General features: G+C 38.4%; 4 protein-coding genes across 7 annotated transcripts; 2 read left to right on the top strand and 2 right to left on the bottom strand.

Moving 5' to 3' along the window:
* Positions 1-1,190: 1,190 nt before the first annotated feature.
* On the top strand, positions 1,191-9,874 carry dna2 (DNA replication helicase/nuclease 2). Its single transcript, XM_056760956.1, has 23 exons — positions 1,191-1,389; positions 1,534-1,584; positions 1,750-2,681; positions 2,778-2,951; positions 3,035-3,218; positions 3,618-3,766; positions 3,927-4,058; positions 4,192-4,420; positions 4,492-4,608; positions 4,817-4,971; positions 5,075-5,266; positions 5,338-5,568; positions 5,684-5,800; positions 5,881-5,990; positions 6,122-6,231; positions 6,466-6,687; positions 6,803-6,996; positions 7,152-7,241; positions 7,430-7,637; positions 7,739-7,828; positions 7,976-8,158; positions 8,250-8,398; positions 9,361-9,874. The coding sequence occupies exons 1-23, from the start codon at positions 1,360-1,362 to the stop codon at positions 9,410-9,412; spliced, it is 4,101 nt and encodes a 1,366-aa protein (XP_056616934.1). The 5' UTR covers positions 1,191-1,359; the 3' UTR covers positions 9,413-9,874.
* LOC130431773 (phenazine biosynthesis-like domain-containing protein) lies at positions 9,507-11,876 on the bottom strand. Its single transcript, XM_056760955.1, has 9 exons — positions 11,712-11,876; positions 11,490-11,586; positions 11,224-11,322; positions 11,024-11,133; positions 10,901-10,930; positions 10,720-10,808; positions 10,425-10,591; positions 10,223-10,285; positions 9,507-10,039 (listed from the first exon to the last, which is right to left on the bottom strand). Exons 1-9 carry the CDS (start codon positions 11,793-11,795, stop codon positions 9,927-9,929), a joined length of 852 nt encoding a protein of 283 aa, XP_056616933.1. The 5' UTR covers positions 11,796-11,876; the 3' UTR covers positions 9,507-9,926.
* A 157-nt stretch (positions 11,877-12,033) lies between these two features.
* LOC130431775 (phenazine biosynthesis-like domain-containing protein) lies at positions 12,034-15,801 on the bottom strand. The gene is made up of 9 exons (XM_056760957.1): positions 15,585-15,801; positions 15,413-15,509; positions 13,827-13,952; positions 13,649-13,758; positions 13,346-13,379; positions 13,163-13,247; positions 12,759-12,934; positions 12,522-12,584; positions 12,034-12,377 (listed from the first exon to the last, which is right to left on the bottom strand). The coding sequence occupies exons 1-9, from the start codon at positions 15,666-15,668 to the stop codon at positions 12,265-12,267; spliced, it is 888 nt and encodes a 295-aa protein (XP_056616935.1). The 5' UTR covers positions 15,669-15,801; the 3' UTR covers positions 12,034-12,264.
* A 218-nt stretch (positions 15,802-16,019) lies between these two features.
* On the top strand, positions 16,020-21,319 carry hnrnph3 (heterogeneous nuclear ribonucleoprotein H3 (2H9)). 4 transcript variants are annotated; one of them, XM_056760953.1, is made up of 10 exons: positions 16,020-16,867; positions 18,170-18,273; positions 18,405-18,509; positions 18,610-18,753; positions 19,249-19,387; positions 19,868-20,052; positions 20,168-20,373; positions 20,447-20,582; positions 20,662-20,718; positions 20,827-21,319. In XM_056760953.1, the coding sequence occupies exons 2-10, from the start codon at positions 18,186-18,188 to the stop codon at positions 20,883-20,885; spliced, it is 1,119 nt and encodes a 372-aa protein (XP_056616931.1). In that variant the 5' UTR covers positions 16,020-16,867; positions 18,170-18,185; the 3' UTR covers positions 20,886-21,319. The 4 variants fall into 4 exon arrangements, with proteins under 4 accessions (XP_056616931.1, XP_056616929.1, XP_056616930.1 ...); XM_056760951.1 differs by having other exon boundaries at positions 18,354-18,509; XM_056760952.1 differs by lacking the exon at positions 16,020-16,867 and adding an exon at positions 16,922-17,247 and having other exon boundaries at positions 18,354-18,509.
* The last annotated feature ends 103 nt before the right edge of the window (positions 21,320-21,422 follow it).

The raw sequence follows: 21,422 nt of genomic DNA, 5'->3' as shown, positions 1-21,422 counted from the left end.
CTGAAAGCCTCTCTCTGTTGGTGCATTAGAGTGTGAGCAGAACACAGCGAGGCATCGCAGGTGAGACAGCTCTTCACAGCCACCTCTGTCTTCTCAATACAGTGGTCACACATGATAGATGAAGGTGGCATCTGGGAAGAATGATCCAGCTGTTCTCGTGCAAAGACATCTCGCACTTTTCTTTGAAGACCTGTGTTGATCTCTAGCTTTAGTTCAGATGGAAGTAATATCTGACATTCAGGACAGAACATAGGCCCCCCTCTACAGGTTTCTGGGTCATCCATGTTCCAGACCACTCGGATGCAAGACTGGCAAAAATTGTGTCCACATGGAAGGCGAACAGGATCTGTAAAGGGCTCTACACACACAGCACATTTTAGTTCCTCTCCAGCATCCATGTTAGTGGACCTTCTACTGTCTGTGTGGGAGCTTAGCATGAATATTTCAGAAACGAGGCTCAGATGTCACATCATGCTCACAGTATGTCATAAGTGTATTACATTACAAGAAACTGTGCATGTCTGCAAATAAGAAAACACATCTAAATAACCATGCCTGGTTGTATTTCATTTTTCACATATTAACTTCGGTGGGAAATTAACGTAATCACCTCAATAAGCGCAGAACAAAATGTTGAAAAAATCACTCTGTTTCTATCTAAAGCAAACGTACCTCAGAGCAACAACCTAAACGAGTCTATTTGATGCCAGATTTGTTAACAGTCGTTCGCCTATAAATTCAAAGGCGAGACAAATGTCACCTCCAATAGGTGGCGATGTGAAGAAAGACGAGGAAACATTTGCCTGATCAAAGTCCCTGTAAAGAAAGTCTCCGCACTAGCCGGACATATTTGCAACGCCTCCGGCCAGCCCCTTTAGTCAAGTCATATCTTCTTGAATGGGGAATACAGATATCTCTCATATCGTTAGCAAAGTTCAGAATAAGACAATTTTATTGCATCAACTGTGTCATACATGTTGTTTCTTGAGCGCTAAAAACACGTTGTATCCACGATACCCTACTGCGCATGAGCGCATCACAGCGCTCAGTACAGACTGGAGTCTCTCCCTGATTGGCTCTTTTTACTCGAAGGAGGGACGTCCTTAGCAAGACCGGAAGTGGGGTGTTGCACTTTTCCCCTTTATTAGTGATACCTCTGCACATTCTTGTCGATATCTACAGTCTTTAGATGTTTTTTTGTTACGCGGGAATTTCAAGATCACAGTCTGGGTTTTATGCTGAGCACAACATTTGCTATTTTAATGTCCAGTTGTCATAGCGATGTGATCGCATTTAATGACGTATTGGATCTTTTCAAATTAAGTCGTTTTACTCATTTAACATTACCTATAGTCCGCGATGATGAAGTGTAAATCCAGCCGACCTTCTGTAAGTAAAGTTACTCCGCATTCATTAATTTCCATGTTTTTTTCATAATGATCAAACAGCAGATTTCTGGTTCTAGTAAACGTGTTTTGGAACAGGAATGTTTCGGTCATTTTGATGTCATAACACTATCTTTCTGTGTTGTAGATGGAGTACAATGGAGTGCAGTCAAATATTTCTGCTTTTTTCATTTCAAAGGTAAAGTCACTAATCTTACTTTCCCATGGTTTTATTAAAAGTCTTAAATAACTTTCAATGTATAGTTACTATAACAAAACCATATTTCCCTAAGGGGAATGCAGTCTGTATTTTAAAGTGCTCATCTCTGACCATTTTATGAGATTACTTTTTATGCATTTTAAGGTTTCAGCAAAATCTCCCAAAAAGACAGCAGGAGCCTCCCTGTCGTTTAAAACTAGTTTTGTGGAGGACAAAAAGGTCCCCCAGTCTCCAGACCCTTCTGCTGTTCCAGACACTCCAGATAGTTTGAGGATCAAGAACAGCATCTCTCCAAACATCTTGTATGAGAAGCGCTCACCTGTGTCACGGGGTCTGCACTCTAAAGCTGTCAGGGGTAAAACCAGCCTGGCGACACGAAAGCTGAGGAAGCCACCGAAACACATCAGTCCAGAGCCGGTGGATAGTTTTGAGCCCAAGAATGGCACAAATCATTCTGGTTCTGTCAAAAGGTTGTTGTACAGTTCAGAGAACATCCAGAGTGCCAAGCGACCTAGAACCATGAGCGTTCAGAAAATCCCAATAGGGTCTTATGCTGACTCAAACTTACCGGGAACCAACATAGATGTCCCTGAAGACTCATTGCTGAAAGCGTTCTCAAAGAGTCCTGTGAAAAAAATAAAAGCTGATATTGCTCGTTTTGAGAATGGCCGAATGGTACCTGGTCCTTGTGCTAAACTGAATGGGAAAACAAATGGTGTCGTAAAACTTTCAAAGACATTTTCGAACCGTCTGAGCTTTGGGAAATGTGACAAAGAGAATTCAGTTACACTGAACACAGAGTCCGACCCAATAAATGAAATAAATGTGCTTGATCTTGTGATGTCACATTCTTCAAGAACACAAAAAGGTTCCAGTGATGAAGAGCGTTTTGTCAGCTGTCCTGTCACTATGAAGAGACCTTTGAAAGTTACGGCTGAACTGCAAACGAAAGACAAAAGTGCTGATGGGAAGACTTTGTCAGTGGAGGATGAATTTAATGATCTGATGGACGATTGGTTTGATGATGTCACCGAACAAACATTGGAGGCGCCGAAACCCAAGAAGTTTAATCTTGGGTATGAATACTTTGCTTGTTTATGTAAACACATTTGTTTTTGTTTTATTTATTGTTGCAGGCCTTAACACACAACACTTATTTTTCTTTGACTTAGAAAACACAAAGGCATTCCAGAACATGCTATACTTGCCTCTGGTGTTCATAATCGATATTGGGTTCTGGATGTACAGGAAACGACCTCATTACAAGGTTACACAGAGAAACACTTGAATATCACCTGCTCAAAGACGACACATCCCACAGAGACCTGCATTCTCAAAGATGGCTGGTAGGAGATGTTACTTGTGATCGAGAGCTTCTTGTATAGATTGGGTATAAATCAATATAACAATATTGACATTTCAACTAAAGGGAGAGTTCTTCAGTTGCTGTGGGTGACATCATTCATCTGGAAGGGAGGTGTGTTTCTGGTGTGTGGACCATTGATGGAGACTCTGGTTTCCTGGTTTTGTTGCCTGACCTGCTGATGTCTGGGACCACTATTGCCAGCAGTATCCGCTGTATGAGGAGAGGTGTGCTGGGAGAGATGTTCAAGGTGTGGAAATGAAAGATATTGGAAAGTTACATGAGAGAAAAATTAAAAATATTACTGAAAAACTATTTATTAAACAAGTTTCCTGTAGCTCAGTGGTAAGAGCATTGCGTCAACAACGCAAGGTTGTGGGTTCGATCCCAGGCGATTGCAAATACCTATGTAAAATGTATAGGATAAAGCAATGTAAGTCGCTTTGGATAAATGCGTCTGCCAAATGCCTAAATGTAAATGTAAAGTTCATTTCTACAGTATTTTAAGACACGTTGTGATAAACATATTGTGCATGCATGAATAGTATACTTTTCATTTTAATGGTGTTAAACGTTTCCATATTCCACTGTCTCATTTTAAGAAATTTTTATATTCAGGATATGTGCTTTGTGTGTTTTTATAAACCAGTCATTCGATGGTGGATCCAAACAAATGCTAAATGGTACCATCGTTCATGATATCTTTCAAAAAGCAGCTATGTCTTCAGACTTTTCCCCAGAGAGGATACAAAAGTTTGCTACAGAGGCACTGAGAAGCCCTAACTACCTCGGCCAAATGTAAGTGATAAAATCCAAATATTGTTACATAAAATATTTCTATAGAGTGGTAACACAATGTTTAACCGCTACAGCAATATTGCTGTTTATGTCAACACCTTAATAAAGTTGTAAAATGACATCACTAACTATGGTTTGTGTCTGTTTTTTTCTGAATTAGGTACAGTCTAAAGCTTAACCAGGCAGAAATGAGACAGGAAGTTGAAGAATATCTTCCCTCTTTATCTGAGTGGGCGAAACAATATGTCCACACTTCACCACAGGCCGGGAACAAACAGCTGACCCTGAAACTGTGAGTGTACATTATTTAATATATTTCAACAAGAAACACTTTAAGATGTTAAGAGCATGGACTGTATGGCAGTGTATAGCTTACAAAGTGAGTATTAATGGTGTTTATTTTTTTTTTTATTGTGAATTGTTAGCCCCAGTGACGGAGCTCTGAGCAAACAAGATTCGACCTGTACTGTGACAGTCACAGATTTTGCGGACATCGAGGAGAACATCTGGTCTCCGCGGTTTGGCCTGAAAGGGAAGATTGATGTGACCGCGGGTGTCAGGATTCATCGCAAGGGCAAAAAGCCGATAGATAGGATTGTTCCTCTGGAGCTGAAAACCGGCAAAGAGTCCAACTCCATCGAGCATCGCAGTCAGGTAAAAAATGTTTTGTAAATATGTTACATGTAAAAAAAATGATGTTATTATAATAGTTCTCTATGTTGTAGGTTATCCTCTACACTCTGATGAGCTCAGATAGACGGTATGATCCAGAAGCTGGTTTTCTTGTCTACCTGAAGACTGGCAGTCTACATCCTGTTGTGGGCAACCACATGGACAGAGAGGTTTGTTTGTTTGTTTGTATTGTAGTGTGTTTGAAGATTTATGTATTTACAATGTCGTTCCACAACTGTGTTACTTGTATGAAACAAAAAGAGGTTTCTTGAGATTGTGCTGGACTAAGTGGACTAGAGCCATATGATATGCCTTTTGAGAAAATGCATCAACATGAAGTTACTAATTCACTAAATGACTCTTAAATTTATTACAGAGCTGATTAAAATAAGAAACTCACTGGCTCATCACCGTGGCAACAACTTGGTTAAGGTGGATGGTAATAGTCACATGGCTCCATTGCCTGCCATTGTATCTGACCAGCAGACCTGCAAATACTGTCCTCAGAGAAGAAACTGTGCCCTTTACAACAGGTAATGTCTGAACTATCATCTTCCAAATGTATATGTCTTTTAAAACAGACATCAAGTGGGTTACATTGAGCTGGAACGTACGCGTCTAATTTTTCTCAACCAGAACTGTGGAGAGAGATCCTGAAGAGAACCTAACTGAAAACGTAAAGGACTTTCTGCAGTTGGAGAGCCAGCATCTCAGCGAGGTGCATCTTCAGTACTTCAGCCACTGGCTGCTGCTCTGCAGCCTGGAGGCTCTCACTATGGAAAACAAAGGAGGCCGTCGCAACATCTGGCTTCAGACGCCACAGCAGAGGTGAGTGTTTTTACAGAACAGTGACGTATATGACAGATAGTGTGTATGACGGTTATCGTGTTAATTCTCAGGGAGAAAAGTGGAGGCTGCATAGGGAACATGCGGTTGGCTGGAAGCATCAATGTTCTGTCTGATGGTGTGTATAAGCATAACTTTGAGAGGAGGGAGGGAGAGCAGACTCTTACCGGGCTCATCGTGGGCGATAGGATTGTCGTCAGTGATCAGGACTCGGTGCTCATAGCCCTGGCCACAGGATACGTCACGGACATTACAATCACTGGAGTAACTTGCTCTTTAGATAAGTACGTTTCTGACTGATACAAATTCAGTACATGGTTTTTGAATTAATTTTGTGGTTGCACTCCATTGTCCAGTTTGTGTATTTTTTAACCAAATTTCATATTACTGCTGTTTCAGAAATCTTTCCAAGTATTCGACGAGCACAGTTTTTCGATTGGACCAGGATGAGGGTGCGAGCGGCCTGAGCACCCATTTAGGAAACCTCTCTATGTTGATGGAAAACACTCCAAACAGGTCAGATCAGGTTTTATTAGTCAAAATCTTATACATGGTGTGTTTTTACTGTATTAAATGATACATGTATTTTTATGCAGTGAAAGATTAAGGGAGTTGATCGTGGAATTCAGGCCTCCTCAGTTCATTGACAGCCTGAGCAGTGTGTTACCTAGAGATGCCAAGGACACAGTAGCCAACATTCTGAAAGGTAACCATGGGTTACATCAACTCTTTCTTTACCGAGCTTATTGTAAAGTGCCCTTGATGTGCTCTGGTGAATAATAGTGTGACTGCTGCCTTTAACTGATTTGTGAGTTTTAATGATGTGATTCCTATCAGGACTCAACAAACCCCAGAAGCAAGCAATGAAAAAAGTGCTGCTATCCAAAGATTATACACTTATTGTGGGAATGCCTGGTACTGGGAAAACTACCACCATTTGTACATTGGTAAGTGTTTTTTATCTTTGTCAAAGAGAGTTCCATTCCTTAACTATTAAACGTAAATGTATTGCCTCATAATTATATTCAGTTGCATAATTAAAACCAGGTTACTTTAACTTTTGTGTTATGATGTTATATCTATGCATCGAGGGCTAGTTTTTTGTTAATAATTGATGAACGCGTTTCTTGAAGGAATCGTAATCACAGATTTATTTTTGTATCGTACCTTTGTCTTTACAGGTACGTATTCTCCATGCTTGCGGCTTCAGCGTGCTTCTCACCAGCTACACACACTCCGCTGTGGATAACATCCTTCTGAAGCTAAAAAGGTTTAAGATCGGCTTCCTACGATTGGGCCGCGCTCAGAAAGTGCACCATGACATCCTGCCCTTTACAGAGGAATCGGGTCAGGCCAAAGACATCCAAACACTGGAGGAGCTGGAAGAACTCTACAACAAAGAAGTAAAAATATTCTCAGACTTGTATATTATATATACATGTCATATCTCATGTCTTTTTTTTTAAATCACATTTGTTGCAGTATTCCATATTAAAAACACTTTATTGTCTATCGTAGCTCATTGTGGCCACCACCTGTATGGGTGTGAAGCATCCGATTTTCAGCCGTAGACGCTTTGACTTCTGCATTGTGGATGAGGCGTCTCAGATCAGTCAGCCTGTGTGTTTGGGTCCACTGTTTTATGCTCAGCGCTTCGTCTTGGTGGGAGATCACCAACAGCTCCCTCCTATTGTACAGAATGCTGAGGCCAGGTAAACTCGATACTGCATCTGTCACAAAACTTTCAAGGGCTTGAGAACACCGGTTTGAGATTTAACTGCGTCCTTTGAATATAAAAGCCCATTACACTATTTTTATCATCTATATTATTTTGAATAACTTTCTAAATATTGTAAATGTTACTCAGGGCCTTGGGAATGGATGAGAGTTTGTTCAAACGTCTGGAGCACCACAGTGATGCAGTTGTTCAGCTGAATGTTCAGTATCGAATGAACAGGTTTGTTTAAACCGGTTTAAAGCCTATTCTATTTTTAAAGCTTGTTAAAATGAACCTTTTTCCCTATTCTCTTTTTAATATTCATAATCAACTCTATTTTGCAATTATTGATAGGTGTCTTTGAACCAACTTATTGTTAGTATTAGCGTAAAATGATATTAATTTGGTATTTTCTTTGTATTTTCCAGTGCCATCATGTCTCTGAGCAATGCTCTGATGTACGAGGGCAAACTGGAGTGTGGCTCTGAAAGAACAGCTAGTGCAGTATTGCAGCTGCCCAGTAAAGCACAGGTTGAGAAAGAGCTGGACCTTTACGTGTGTGAACCACAGTACAGTGCTTGGGTCCAGGCTGCACTTGAGCCCAATAACCCTGTGTGTTTCCTGGACACCTCTGAGGTCAGTCTGGCTTTCTTGTTTTCTTTAAATGTGTCTTGCGTTAAATCTCATAGAATGCCAAATCTGTCTTTCATACATTTTCTGCATGATCATTTCTACAGGTACCTGCTCAAGAGACTGTGGAGAAGGGTGGAATCAGTAACCAGACAGAAGCTCTCTTGGTTCAAGCCCTTGTCACCCTGCTTCTGAAGGTCAGAACGTGCCATTTGTTAATCACAAATATAAGCTCTTCTAACACACCTAATAGCTTCTAAAGAATCAGGAAATTCTTAATGTAATCTATAAGCACATTTACAAAAATATAGGAAATGTAATCTTGTTTTGTGTTGATGATGCAGGCTGGATGCAGGGCAGCTGACATTGGGGTCATTGCACCGTACCGGCAGCAGCTGAAATCCATCTCGAGTCTGCTGCAGGGACCTACCTTTAAAGCTCTGGAAGTCAACACTGTGGACAAGTACCAGGGCCGTGACAAAAGCGTCATCATTGTGTCTTTTGTTAGGAGCAACACTGAGGGCAACGTAAGTCTTATAAACCGCTCCTGGATTTTGGTCTGCAGTGATAATTGTTGGACTGATATGTGCTTGATCATTTTGTCTCTGCTTTTTTCAGTTGGGAGAATTGCTGCAAGACTGGCGCAGGTTGAACGTGGCCATCACTAGAGCCAAACACAAGCTCCTCATGCTAGGCTCCGCCCCCTCCCTTCGCCGTTATCCACCGCTGGAGAAACTCCTCTGTCATCTTCAGGAGAAAGATATGATATCCTTTACAATACAGCATGCAATAATCTGTGGAAGACATGCTTAACAATTGCATGTTTATTTATAAAAAGTGTAATCCAGTATTTCTTCACAGGTTTATTTGTGCTCTCAATTAAAGGGGTAGTTTGATTCACTCATTCAGGTTGGGTATCGCTTGATGTTTAGCGATTCCGATTCTGCTTATTTATTTCGATTCTCATCGATTCCCAGTTCGATTCCATAGTTGATTTAAAACATTTAGATATCAAAGTGTATGGTCATATAGCCTGCTTATTGACTGATTTGCAAAAATATATTCATGAGCATATTCATGTTTTATTACAATTTTTATTACCATAGTTTAAATTCATCATTGTTTAACTTTAGTTACTATAGTGAAACTATCTTAAATTTGTGGTTCCAGTGCTTTACTGCAAATTCTAGTTAAACTATGCTTACTATAGTACAAATATGGTTAATTTTCATAAGGGTGTTTATTGAGATATCAGCAGATCACAAGTTAACACATGCACATTTCAGAAAATATGCACATAGGAATTTTATTTAAATTTCAAGTATCTGATTTAAAGAAAATTGGATTCCAATCTGATTTCTAACCTTTCGATTCCGAATTAGAATTGATTTTCGAATCCCAACCGTATACAAGAAGTAGGTGATTATTGAGCAGCACAGTAAAGATTTTTAACTAAAAACAGTGGTTCATTTGTGATTCATAAATTACAACTTTGTGGATACCACCACTATGAAAGTCAAAAAGGTAAAAACCAGCAACCGAAAAATTCTGCATCTCCGGAGTTAAATTTGATTTATTTACCCTTTTCTTTAGAATAATGTTATGTTATGTCTTGTTTAGCCTACAAAATATAATTATTGAAATATACTTTAGCTTGATAGGTAAAAGCAGATTTATTTTAAAGGGGAAACACAGACTGTATTTGATTTCTCCTTAACTGAAGGAACATCTTTCAGCTGCCTCCTGCTGCCCATGAGGCACTACCCAGCATCCACATGTGATCTCAAGGAAAAATGTTCTCTCCTTATCCACAGCATACCTCACAAAGACTCACACTGTAAAACTTGAATAAAATAATATACATAAGTTTTGAGATATTTTCCAAGTTAAGTTTATTTTTGTTTTATTAATTAAATCAAGATTGATAATAAATCAGTTCTTAAAAGCTATTATGGCAGTCTCTAGTCCACAATGGACCTGAGAGCTCTTCCTTAATGCAGGATTAAGCCAATAACTAATTACTGCAACTACATATTAAGTTATGTTTTCTTTAGCCAATTATTTCCTACCTCGTCTCACTGTTTTTAAAGCCCTTGTGCTTTTTATCAGTGTTGTGTCATGATTATTTTTGTATGTGCATTTTATAAATAAGGTTATGTTTTTATTTGTAATGTTATTTCTCATGTTGTTAAATAAAAGATTGTTCTTAAATGGCATTTGATTAATTTAAAAAGAAATGCTGTGATTCCTGTCAATTCTATCTTTAAATGCATTGAGTAGATTGTATAAATTTATTTAGATTTTAAGAGTTCCCTGAAGAATAATCTGTGCCCGACCAATAATGTTGAGTCGGCCACCATCTCTTATTTCCAGTTTCAGCTCTCCCCCTCGACTGGAACATTGGTAAGCTGCTCCATAAAAAAAACTGATTACTACCTTATTTTGAATAATATCCATTTTAATTATGCAACTATAAAAAAAATACTTTATTTATATGTACTAGTGTCAGTATTAATTTAGGATAAATTTGGATGTCTTTATTTGTGTGTGTATTGATAAAATTATGCAGTGAATGAAAAATAGGCCTTTACCCAACATATTCTTTTTCCCGAGCTTCTCAGACCAGTAACCAGCGAGAACAGTATGAGCAGACCCTTTCAGACATAGAGTGAAAAGCTTTCAAAAACAACCATATTCATACAATGTGATTACATTATGATATTCTTTTTTAAGTCATTGGTCATTTTACAAATTTTCACTTTTTTCCTTTTTATTATAAAACTGCAAACTAACCAGTGACTGGATCTTCAGGGACCCCGACCCACGGGGCAAAGACACGGGAGTAGAAGTCATGTCCAGTCTTTGCGCCTTTCAGTGTAATGATGAGACTTTTGATCTTCCCAGTGGTCTCGTGTCTCAGCAGCACTTCTGCTTTTGGCTTCAAAGACACAAGTTTACCCCTGCCAACAACCAAAATCAATGTTCGGGATCATGAAACATTGAAGCAACATTTTAGTTCACTGCATTGAAGCAACATGTTCTTTCTTTGCATTATTGAAGTTATTAGCTTCTGATTTTCCAGCGGTACCTGTCACATGTGTCGGCTAGACGAACCATCAGTTTCTTTGTGGTTTCAGAATAGCAGACATCCTGAATAGGTAAATCTCCTACAGCAGCCTGCCAGAGTAATAAAAACAGTATTCCACTAAAACCGCTGTTGTATTGGAATACTAAAATTATGAGACATAAATGATAACTGTCAAACTAGCCCTCAAAAGATCTTTGACTTCGTGTTGGTCCTGCAAATCAAGAAAGAATTGTCAACTCAGTTTGCATTAAATTGAATTACCATGAGATAGTATAGGAAACTGGAAGGTTTTCTTTTCTCTTACTTGAGGTTTTGGCTTGTTTAAGGGGAAGTCCATGATTAATGATTCTCCATGTTGACGCACATACAGCTCCCCACTCATTGTCTCAAACACCACAACAGGGTTGACATTGTCTGTGATTATATTGTGGTTTTATAATAGATTAGTTCAATTACATATTGTAATTTAGATGAACAAGAGAGAGTACACAATGTCTTTCTTACTTTTAATGTGAAATAGCACTGCTGCTGAGGCTAATGTTGCATGTCCACAGAGTGGAACCTCGGTTTGGGGGGAAAACCAGCGTAATCCAAACCTTGCACCTTTCAAAGTATACAAAGGACAGATTTATGTGTGTAACGTTTACAGTCGCTTGACTTTTCACCAAGTGTCACTGTTGTAGACACCCACAAAAATAACACAAACAGACTAGACATGACTGTTCAATTGAGTTGTTTATGTCTGCAGATTACACAACATTACACAATACCTGAGGAAAAATCCATGGAATTCCGTCTTGTGATAAAAGCAGTGTCTGATAAATTCATTTCAGCAGCAATGCTCTGATAAAGTTCATCTTGAAGTTCCTAAATTTATTGCAAAGAGAAGTTTCATCATATTCAGAAGTTTAGACTTTATTATAAAAATTATCAATGAATAATTTATGTCTTCGCCATAAAGTTGAAAATATATGACTGTGCCTAATACTTACATTCTCTATGAGACAAACTGCGGCAGGGTTACCTTTGAAGGGTACACTGGTAAAAGCGTCCACAGTAAATATTGGAATCTCCATATATTAAAATGTAGGGTTTAGCAATTTAGCAGTAAGGTTTTGTCTCTCTTATGTGTTTATAGAGAAGTATTTGAACGCTTTTGACTTTGACCCCCAATGTGTACTACGTCATCTTAAAGGTACAGAGACTGAGACCCTTTGGTGCTGTAGTTTAATTGACACTTTACTGTTTTATTTGTTAACAATTATTTATGGCCTTAGCTAACTTGAACAAACAATGAACATTTCTTCTACAGCATTTATTAATCTTTCATGTTTATTTCCGCATTTACTTACATATTTTTTTTTTAAATGTGTAATTAAAAACATAAAATCAGTTAATGCACAATGGACTAAGATGAATAATTGCATTGCCATTAACTAACATTAACGGATTAATATGCTGATATTTGTTTTCAGTGAGACAAACAGACATATTATTTTCATTCAATCTTTTCTCATATTTATTGAGTTAATTGTGGAAGTTTGTTTAGATTTTAAGAGTCCCTTGAAGAATGATCTGTGCCCGACCACTAATGTCCAGTCGACCATCATCTCTTAGTTCCAACTCCAGCTCCCCCCCTCGACTGGAACACTGGTAAGCTGCTCCAGGACAACAAACACAGAAGAGAATTGTTTTAAACGGATTAATGTGTTTGGACATATTCATTTCCTGTGCACAGTATTATATTTAGTGTGTGCGCTGATATGATCATAATCGCACAGTAAAAGAAAAGGGTGTCCTACCCAACATTTTCTTTTTCCCGAGTTTCTCAGACCAGTAACCAGCAAGCACTGTATGAGCAGACCCTTTTAAAAGTAAGTTATAGACTTTTAAAAATGTTATAGTGACGACATTGATTTCTGTTATTTTTTGTCTTTTCATGGTTTGTAACAGCATTGCCTTTACATTCTGAAAATGTAAAAAAAATACATCAAAATGTATACTCATTGGTTTTCTGCTGTGTTTCCATTGAGTCTTACCGGTGACTGGATCTTCAGGAATACCAAACCAAGGGGCAAAGTAACGAGAGTAGAAATCATATCCAGGATGTGCGGTTGGTGCTCCTTTCATTGTAACAATGACGCCTTTAATCTTACCAGTGGACTCAATCCTCAACAGGGCATCTGGTTCTGGCTTCAAAGATGTAAGTTTGGACCTGTCAACAACTAATAGTCAACAAAATGGCAAAGTGTTCTTTTTCTAAACACATTCAAACAACATATTCTCAGTTCTCTCACACACAAGTTATACTTGGCTAAAACAATAGCTTCTTATTGGAATGACACTATTTGTTTCAGAGAGGGTTTCCTCTGTTCAACTACTCATTGCCCTCAATGTCATAATCCATGTCTTTTTAGAATTGCTTCTGAATGTCCTGCAGTACCTGTCACATGTGTCAGCTAGACAAACCATAAGTTTCTTTGTGGTTTCTGAATAGCAGACATCCTGAATAGTTAGGTCTCCTACAACTGCCTGCAAAAAAAAGATTTAAACAGCTAATAGACCGCTGTTATATTAGAAAGCCCAAATTATGGTACAAATTTATGATACAAAAAAAATGGATGACTTGCTTTCAAAAGATCTTTGACTTCATGTTGGTCCTGCAAATTAGAAAAAAGTATCAACTCAGAACAAAACCACTATTTGATTATCTGTGACACTGTGTTGTATCCTTTATAATTTCTTAAAAATAAAGGTGCTTTACGATGCCATACAAGTACCTTTTCGTCTAAATGGTTCCATAAAGAACCTTTCAGTTTCACAAAAGACAGAGATGTAATCTTTGTGGAACCAGAAATGGTTCTTATATGGCATCACTGTGACAAACGTTTTAAGCACCATTAGGTAGAGAGGTTTTCTTTTCTCACACCTGAGGTTTTGGCTTGTTTAAGGGGAAGTCCATAATTAGTGATTCTCCATGTTGACGCACATTCAGCTCCCCACTCAGAGTCTCAAACACCACAACCGGGTTGACATTGTCTGTGTGATTACAAAAGTGTATAAATTAAGAGGTTTTATAAAAGAATTACATTTATTCTTGAGTAAACTAATCATGTAAGGAGGGGTGTTTCTTACTTTAATGTAAAACAACACTGCTGCTGAGGCTAATGTTGCATGTCCACAGAGTGGAACCTCACTTTTAGGAGTAAACCAGCGCAGTCCAAACCTTGCACCTTTCAAAACACATCAAACACTGCTTTTATTGCAAAACACTTCACACTCAGGCTATCCAAACTACTGTGTTTTCGTTTGAAAATGCAGCTTTTCGAAAACGCACTCGATTCGAAAGTGGATAAATTTGAAAACGGCATTTTCGAGTTGTAGTGTGGATGAGGAAAACGGAGGGGGCTAAAAACAACGACGAGGTTTCTGTCATTTTATATCGGCTGCTCTCCTGTATGATTGCATTAATGTCAGTTCATGCATACTGTAGACTCCATTTTAGGAAACAGAATTAATTACTGGTAGTTATTGTTTGGCAGCGGACCCCAGGTATTTAAAAAATGTTGCTCCTCATTGCCGCGACATAATGATGCAGAAAGCAAATAAACGCCTAGCAGAAATGACACATGCTGACTTGTCTTGGGTTTAACTCATGGGCTGTACATGGATGTTAGCGTTTCCAGACGCTTCAGTGTGGATGGATCGTGGTCAGCATTTGGAAACACTTGAAAACACTAGTGTGGACAGAGAGCGTTTTGAAAACGAAAGCACCATTTTAAATGAAAACACACTAGTGTAGGTAGGAGTTTTCAGTTTGCTCCTCTACATATACTGTACTGGCAAAGAAAAGCTTGAACACCCAGGAAAAAGCTAGAGTAATCTAAACCTGGATTTGCTGGTTAAGGTGTGTTCGACTTATAGGAGGATAAGAAATGACTTCATAAAGTGTGCAAATAAAGTTCATGAATAAAGAAATGAATAAATACGGAAAAATGGAGTGATAAAGGTAATAAACAATTAATTTAGACGTGCAACCATTCCTAACCAAAACTGCTCCGAGCAAAGTTCGACCCGATGATCATCACTCTAACTTTAACACGCGAGTCTGACACATTAACAAGTGTCCCACACACTCAGCGTCTCACAAGCTTCACTAAAGTACTCCTCACAAGCGATTTTTTTACTATTTCGGATTTATTTCTGTTGTTTCATTCATTTACTGATTAATTTGTTTGTTTATTGGTACTTTTATCTTTTTAGCAATTTAAACTTAAGTCATTTAAACAGTATGCCGAGCGGAAAGTGTGTCTCGCTCTCAAGCGCTTTCTGCCGCCATGTTGCTTTTTTTGTTGCTGTTGCCATGGTGAATCGTAATATCGGAGCTCCATTGGTCATGGCTTGTCGTAGTTGTGTTACAAGCGCTAAACTCAAGGCAAGTCTACCCAGAGTTGATAGAACTAACTCAAATCAGCTGTTCTGAAACCAAAAACTCAAAGATTCACATCTCGGTTTTAAACAACTCAGAGTTCACATTTTAACTCGGTGTTGGTTGAACCTCCCTATTGAAACAAGTCCAGGATATGTGGTCTTCAGGAGCAGCACTAAGTGACCCTTTTGCCAATTCCAAAAGCAGACATGTGTTTGTTTAGGCTAGTTGAACAATACGTCTCAACTTTACACAACATACTACCTGAAGAAAAATCCATAGAATTCCGTCTTGTAATAAAAGCAGTCTCTGATAAATTCATTTCAGCAGCAATGCTCTGATAAAGTTCATCTTGAAGTTCCTAAATTTTGAGGAAAAACACAGATAAGGACAACAAACAAATCTATGACAATAATAGACTTTGTAATGTACTTACATTCTCTATAAGGCAAACTGCTGCAGGGTTACCTTTGAAAGGTAAATTGGTAAAAGCATCGACAGTAAATATTGAAATCTCCATTATATTAGTCTTGCAGTCCAAAGAAGTGTTTGTGAAGTCTGTGAATTTTTTATCTTTTCATAGTCTGGTGGTTGTTGAGACTTTGACCTCAGTGATGCGACACCTCATGTTAACCCTTTCATCGACCATTGGAATGGACATCACCTGTTTTTTTGGTTTGTTTAAACCAATAAGAAGACATGTTTTTATAACATTAATAACACTTGGTCACAGATTAGCCCCAATCAACAAATTACAATGAAGACATGACTCCAGCCTAATCTGAGAGCACCAGACTATCATTGTATGAATAGAAAAAGACTTAAAAATAAGAAATTGGTGATTGGGGCAATTCCAGCGTTATGGACGTGACATTTTGCGTTATGGACATGTCATAAAAATGGTCAGAGAATGGATTTGTTACTATTATATTAAACCATCTGTTAATATTTTACTGAATTGATAGTCTAAACATCAAAAAATGTCAGTCTATGAAAAAAATATTAAAAAAAGGGAAATAAACATGAGTTATGGATATGACAAAAAAGGACGCTGTTCTAGGGAGTCGATAAACTTTGTAGGATTTCTGTAAAATAAAATGCACAATCCTAAAGCAATAAAACCCAATGAATGGAGAAGGGATGCCTCTTTATAGAACATAAAATAGTTACTTTATATTCATTTTCATGTCTCCATTTATGAGGAATATGTAACGTTATGGATGTGACAATCCTGAAAATGTCACTTACATGACTATGAAAAATCATGCACTAAAAATAAAACAAATGCTTTACAAATTTGTAGAGAGATCTCACATGGGTATTTGATCCACCAAAGGTTAAAAACTGCTGGTAAAAGGTAGATAAGGTTGACATTTTCGAGGAATTGCCCATGGATCATTAATTGTTCTCCAGTGATGATATGCTACCTGTTAACATCTCTGCATAATGACAACTTTGGGATACATGGGACACCGTTATATTGAAGGTACTCTGTCCTGTAAACAAACACCTCTTATCTAAAGTTGTATACTTTCAAGAATGATTTATAGGGCTACCCACTAACAGAAACACGACTGTTACAGTTTGCTCACGCTGTGGGCCGTTCTGTCTGCCTGCAGCGAGGTCAACGTTCCCACAGACCGAGATCTCGCGAGACTTGAGATCATCTGGAGTCTGGACTACTGGACTGTCGTTACCTGAGAGGACAGGCGATTGACGGTGAGAAGATCCTCGATATGTTTTTATGTGAATATATCTAAATATTTCATCATTCATGTCACGTGCATTGTTTATGCGTATGCAATACATTCAAGAAAGACGAATGGTAGACTTTGGATCGCTGAAATGCTTGTCTTCCTACCGGAAACCGCAACTGTCATAGGTTCTGTCAGGCGGACGTCTCGCTAATGCTGAAGTTCATCAGCCAGTCACGGTTGCAGTTTGACACGTGATCGAACTGGTTCTGTTGGGTTTTCGGAGTGCTAACCTGTTAGCTAGCCACTTTTATAAGCCTGCCGTGTGTTTTGACCTAGACTGGAGGTTGGCAAGCTAACTTAATCGAGATGACAGAATGTGTTGCATTAAAGGAATCATTCGTTGTAAGTTACTTGATCTTTTGAATGAACCCTCATACTCAACAACATGATCGTGTCTTTAATCATAATGATCTGCCAATCAAGCATTGTTGGGGCATCATAAGCACTACAAACAAGCACGCTGACAGCCGATAACTTTGTCTAGAGGTAGCTGCTTCCTTAGTTCGGGACACTGTCAATTTTTTGTTATGCTTGGTATGTAGGGGAACTACCAGCAAAGACTGGAGACACAGCCCATGTGTTAACATGACGATTTCTATTCACTGTTGTTCATCAGATTGTGGCGACTTGACACGATTTCACCACAAAATTTAAAATGCTATGAGATTGTTAATGATAATCTTAAATCTATAATTTACTTATTAGTACGTTTATTTATTTTATTTAGCCTTGTTGTGCAAGCACTGTTGAGCTTGTGCAGAGACAGCAGATTTTGCCAGAGGGGAACTGGAATCCCCCGGTTGGGCCCTGGGTTCTCCTGAGGTTTTCATGATTGGAGTTTTCGGTTCCTTTCCACCGTTTGCATACTGTTTGCACTATTTGCCTTGCTGGGGGGCTGCTTTGGAATTCAGAAGTTTTACATAATTAATATTGCATATAGGAATTTATAGTCCGTTTAATATTTGACCTGTGGTTCTCTCTCCTTTATCTTAAATGTGTGCTTTCACTGTGCGTGTGTGCTGGTGTGTTTGCATGTGTGCGTCCATATCGGTGAGTGTAAGTATGTATGCATATTGTGTGTGTGGAGCATTTGTATGTCTATCTTTTGTCTTTTCACCTTTCTCTTGTTTTCAAAGGTATATGATAAGTTGTTTTACTTGTAGTCAATATGTCTCATGTATAGCTGCTTTGTAACAATGAAAATTGTAAAAAGCGCTATATAAATAAATTTGAGTTGAGTGTATGCTTTTTTTTACAATAACAGGTGTGATAAGGTAATCATGTCTCATAATGATGAAGGATATGTAGTGCGGATCCGTGGTTTGCCTTGGTCATGCACGCAAGAAGAAGTGGCCTCCTTTTTCTCAGGTATGCATACACGTAGACTGAATCTGTAGATCCTGTTTCCTAAATATCTTTGGCTATTATTACATTTAATTTTTTTACAGATTGTGACATTGTAGGGAAAGTTAATGGGGTATGTTTTACCTTATCGAAAGAGGGACGGCCGAGCGGAGAGGCATTTGTGGAGCTAAAGACATCAGAGGACTTTAAAAAAGCTCTGAACAAAGATCACAAATACATGGGACACCGTTATATCGAAGGTACTGTAGATACATGATAGTCCTTAAAAAACTGTGTGTGTGTTAGAATGGATTACTTTCAATGATTTGATTATCATGTTTTATTTTCCTTTCCTGATAGTGTTCAAGTCAAACCGCAGTGAGATGGATTGGGTGCTTAAGCGATGCGGCCCTACAGACTATGATAGCAGCAGTGGATGCATACTGCGCTTAAGAGGACTGCCTTTCGGCTGCAGCAAAGAAGAAATTTTACAGTTCTTTTCAGGTACATCTGCTGTTGCATTTTTGTAACGCAATCAGATATTACTAGAAATTTGGTCTTATATAATTACCATGTTAAAGTAATAATACTAAGTTATAAATCACATTTGTGTATTCTGTTGTAGGATAGCATGGTTTTTATTCTGTCAGTATTACCTGAAAAACTGTTTTTATTAGTCACGTTTGATTTTGAAGCTTACTCTTTTTATATAAGATTAAGGTGAATTCTTACGTATATAACCCACCATTGGGTGGGTGCATAGACTTCAGCATCCTTGGAATTCAGTTTGATTTGTGTTGATTTTCTTATTTTAAATCTTCAACTTTTAATGAAAATACGTGTGGATGAAAATATCCTCTGTGGTTGCTAAAGGGCTTCTCTGTCTTAAAGTGGGAACGATTTAGGGGCTAAATTGGGGGGATTTATTTTCTTCAGATGAGAATGTTGCGGCTCTTTAACATGTCTCCCCATGTGGGGTTATTTGTCCTTGGGTTAAAGGGTTGAAAATCGTGCCAAATGGGATAACATTGCCGATGGACTACCAGGGGAGGAGCACAGGGGAAGCCTTCGTGCAGTTTTCCTCAAAGGAGATAGCAGAAAAGGCTCTGGGGAAACACAAGGAAAGAATAGGGCACAGGTGGGGCTGGCAAGACTGGGTGATAATGGTATCTTTAATGTGGGGTGGGGGGATCATGCATCTTGTGCTCTGAAAAAAGATGTTAGGATCATGTTATTAAGCTTGAAATGTTTCATTTTATATCATTGTCATGGGGGAAGTGGAATGGTGGATCTAAACCCAAGAATTGGGTTTTGTAATGATGTTGGCCAACAGTTAATACAGAAGCAAAGGAGCCTTCTGATAACAGGCACTGTAATACACTAAGAAAATAATAGTGTTTGAAAAAAGCTTATAGAAAGTTAAATGTCAGCACTTTGGGGAAGCCTTTTAGGTACTTATAACTTCTCCCTCTGGATATAAACTGACAATAAACTGTCAGTTAGTGATACTGTAATGAAAATAACCAGTGGGTACCAAATACTGTCTTCCCTTGTCCTCCTCATTGCTCTTTCATATTTGTAAAATGTGTTAACAGCTTTTATTTTGAAAAAAACTCAGGTACATTGAAATATTCAAAAGCAGTCGAAATGAAATGCGTGCACACTACGAAGTACCCAGGAGGGTGATGGGACAGAGGGCTAGTCCGTATGACAGACCCGTTATGGGACACGGTGGTTTCTTTGAGCCTGGAAGAGGAGGTGCTTTCCAGGACCAGATGCGCAGTGGAGGTGGCTACAGTGGTGGTATGCTATTTTATTAGTGCTCATACATTGACAATGACATTAGGATGAAATACATGGATTTATTATTAGCTTAGGCTATGTGCAGAAGTGTATTGATTTGTCTCTGCTTTGAAAGGATATAGTGGGTTTGACAACTACAATGGCTTTAACAACTACTGCTTTGGTAATGGAATGTTTGAAGAGCGCGTTCGGCGTGATAGAGGAAGAGGAGGAATGGGGGGTTATGGCTACAGCAACGACTCAAACTCTGGCTTTCACAGCGGCCATTTTGTGCACATGAGAGGGCTTCCGTTCCGTGCTACTAAGACAAACATCGCAGATGTAGGAATAATATTGAATTATATGTGAATGGTATCTTCTTTCAAAGTCCCTGAGGACTTATTTTTCTTTTCAGTTCTTTTCCCCCTTGATCCCGGTGAGGGTGCACATTGACGTTGGGCCCAATGGAAAATCTACAGGAGAGGCAAACGTTGAGTTTGGATCGCATGAAGATGCTGTGTCTGCCATGTCAAAAGACAAGAATCATATGCGTAAGTTGTGTCCATTCCTTAACCTGGTGTTGCATTCAAAATACTCATTTTGTACGTTAATATTCTTGTCGTTAACTAGAGCATCGTTACATTGAGCTTTTCTTGAATTCAACTTCAAGTGGACCATCTGAAAAAGGTTGGTAGATTCTATTATCAAAGTTGATGAATTGACTTAAATGCACAGAAGGTGTAAATCTGATTTAGATTAAATTGTCTTTTGTTTTCGGGGTTGGGAATGCTGTAGGTCGTGGAGAAGGTTTCTATGGCAACTCAAGAGGAAGTGGACTAAGGGTCATGTTCTAAGGATGCTTGCAATAGATGCATATACTTTCCAAGCCAAAGTTGGAACTTCCATCTTGGCTAGTCTTTTTGTAAATTGTTTTTACATGTTCGTATAAAATATGGCCAAATATTTTCCAGGCTTAAAGACGAAGTAAATATAGATCTCTCTATATATTTGAGCTGCATAGGTTGACCGGCTACTGTACATTTTGCTTATGACATTTTATATTATATATTTCGGTGTCTAACTAAAGATATGCGCTTTGTATGTTTTGACCTCAAAAATTAGTATGGATAGATTGATGCCCGAGTCATGTATGAAATTGCACTCGAGTCGTTTCTTTCCCAAAGCAATAACATCATTTTGGATGTTCACCTGTTTTTGCTGCTCAGTAACGTTTCTTAATGGAAACCTGGGAAATTTACAAATCTATGAATAAAACCCTTTATTTATATTTTTTTATCTTTGAACCAAAGAATGTTTGAAAGTTTCTTGATTCAATGAAGTAAAGCTTGATTTCTTGCTGTTAGCGAGAGCCAGATGGAGCAGATGGTATT

Source organism: Triplophysa dalaica, chromosome 11 (genome assembly GCF_015846415.1).
Source record: "Triplophysa dalaica isolate WHDGS20190420 chromosome 11, ASM1584641v1, whole genome shotgun sequence".
NCBI classification, from domain to species: Eukaryota; Metazoa; Chordata; class Actinopteri; order Cypriniformes; family Nemacheilidae; genus Triplophysa; species Triplophysa dalaica.
The sequence above is the reverse complement of the archived record's forward strand: the minus strand, read 5'-3'. Positions and strand labels throughout refer to the sequence as shown.

Excerpts from the sequence above, each read along its gene's own strand:
- LOC130431773 (XM_056760955.1), bottom strand. The coding sequence starts at position 11,795 with ATGGAGATTCCAATATTTACTGTGGACGCTTTTACCAGTGTACCCTTC. Across the intron at positions 10,809-10,900 it reads AAGTCAAAGATCTTTTGAGG|GCTGCTGTAGGAGATTTACC; the intron begins GCTAGTTTGACA and ends TTACTCTGGCAG. Across the intron at positions 10,592-10,719 it reads CTAGCCGACACATGTGACAG|GGGTAAACTTGTGTCTTTGA; the intron begins GTACCGCTGGAA and ends GGTTGTTGGCAG.
- LOC130431775 (XM_056760957.1), bottom strand. The coding sequence starts at position 15,668 with ATGGAGATTTCAATATTTACTGTCGATGCTTTTACCAATTTACCTTTC. Across the intron at positions 15,510-15,584 it reads CAGTTTGCCTTATAGAGAAT|GAACTTCAAGATGAACTTTA; the intron begins GTAAGTACATTA and ends CTCAAAATTTAG. Across the intron at positions 12,935-13,162 it reads CTAGCTGACACATGTGACAG|GTCCAAACTTACATCTTTGA; the intron begins GTACTGCAGGAC and ends AGTTGTTGACAG.
- dna2 (XM_056760956.1), top strand. The coding sequence starts at position 1,360 with ATGATGAAGTGTAAATCCAGCCGACCTTCT. Across the intron at positions 3,767-3,926 it reads CCTAACTACCTCGGCCAAAT|GTACAGTCTAAAGCTTAACC; the intron begins GTAAGTGATAAA and ends TTTCTGAATTAG. Across the intron at positions 7,242-7,429 it reads GTTCAGTATCGAATGAACAG|TGCCATCATGTCTCTGAGCA; the intron begins GTTTGTTTAAAC and ends TGTATTTTCCAG.
- hnrnph3 (XM_056760951.1), top strand. The coding sequence starts at position 18,186 with ATGTCTCATAATGATGAAGGATATGTAGTGCGGATCCGTGGTTTGCCT. Across the intron at positions 19,388-19,867 it reads AAGGAAAGAATAGGGCACAG|GTACATTGAAATATTCAAAA; the intron begins GTGGGGCTGGCA and ends AAAAAAACTCAG. Across the intron at positions 20,053-20,167 it reads TGGAGGTGGCTACAGTGGTG|GATATAGTGGGTTTGACAAC; the intron begins GTATGCTATTTT and ends CTGCTTTGAAAG.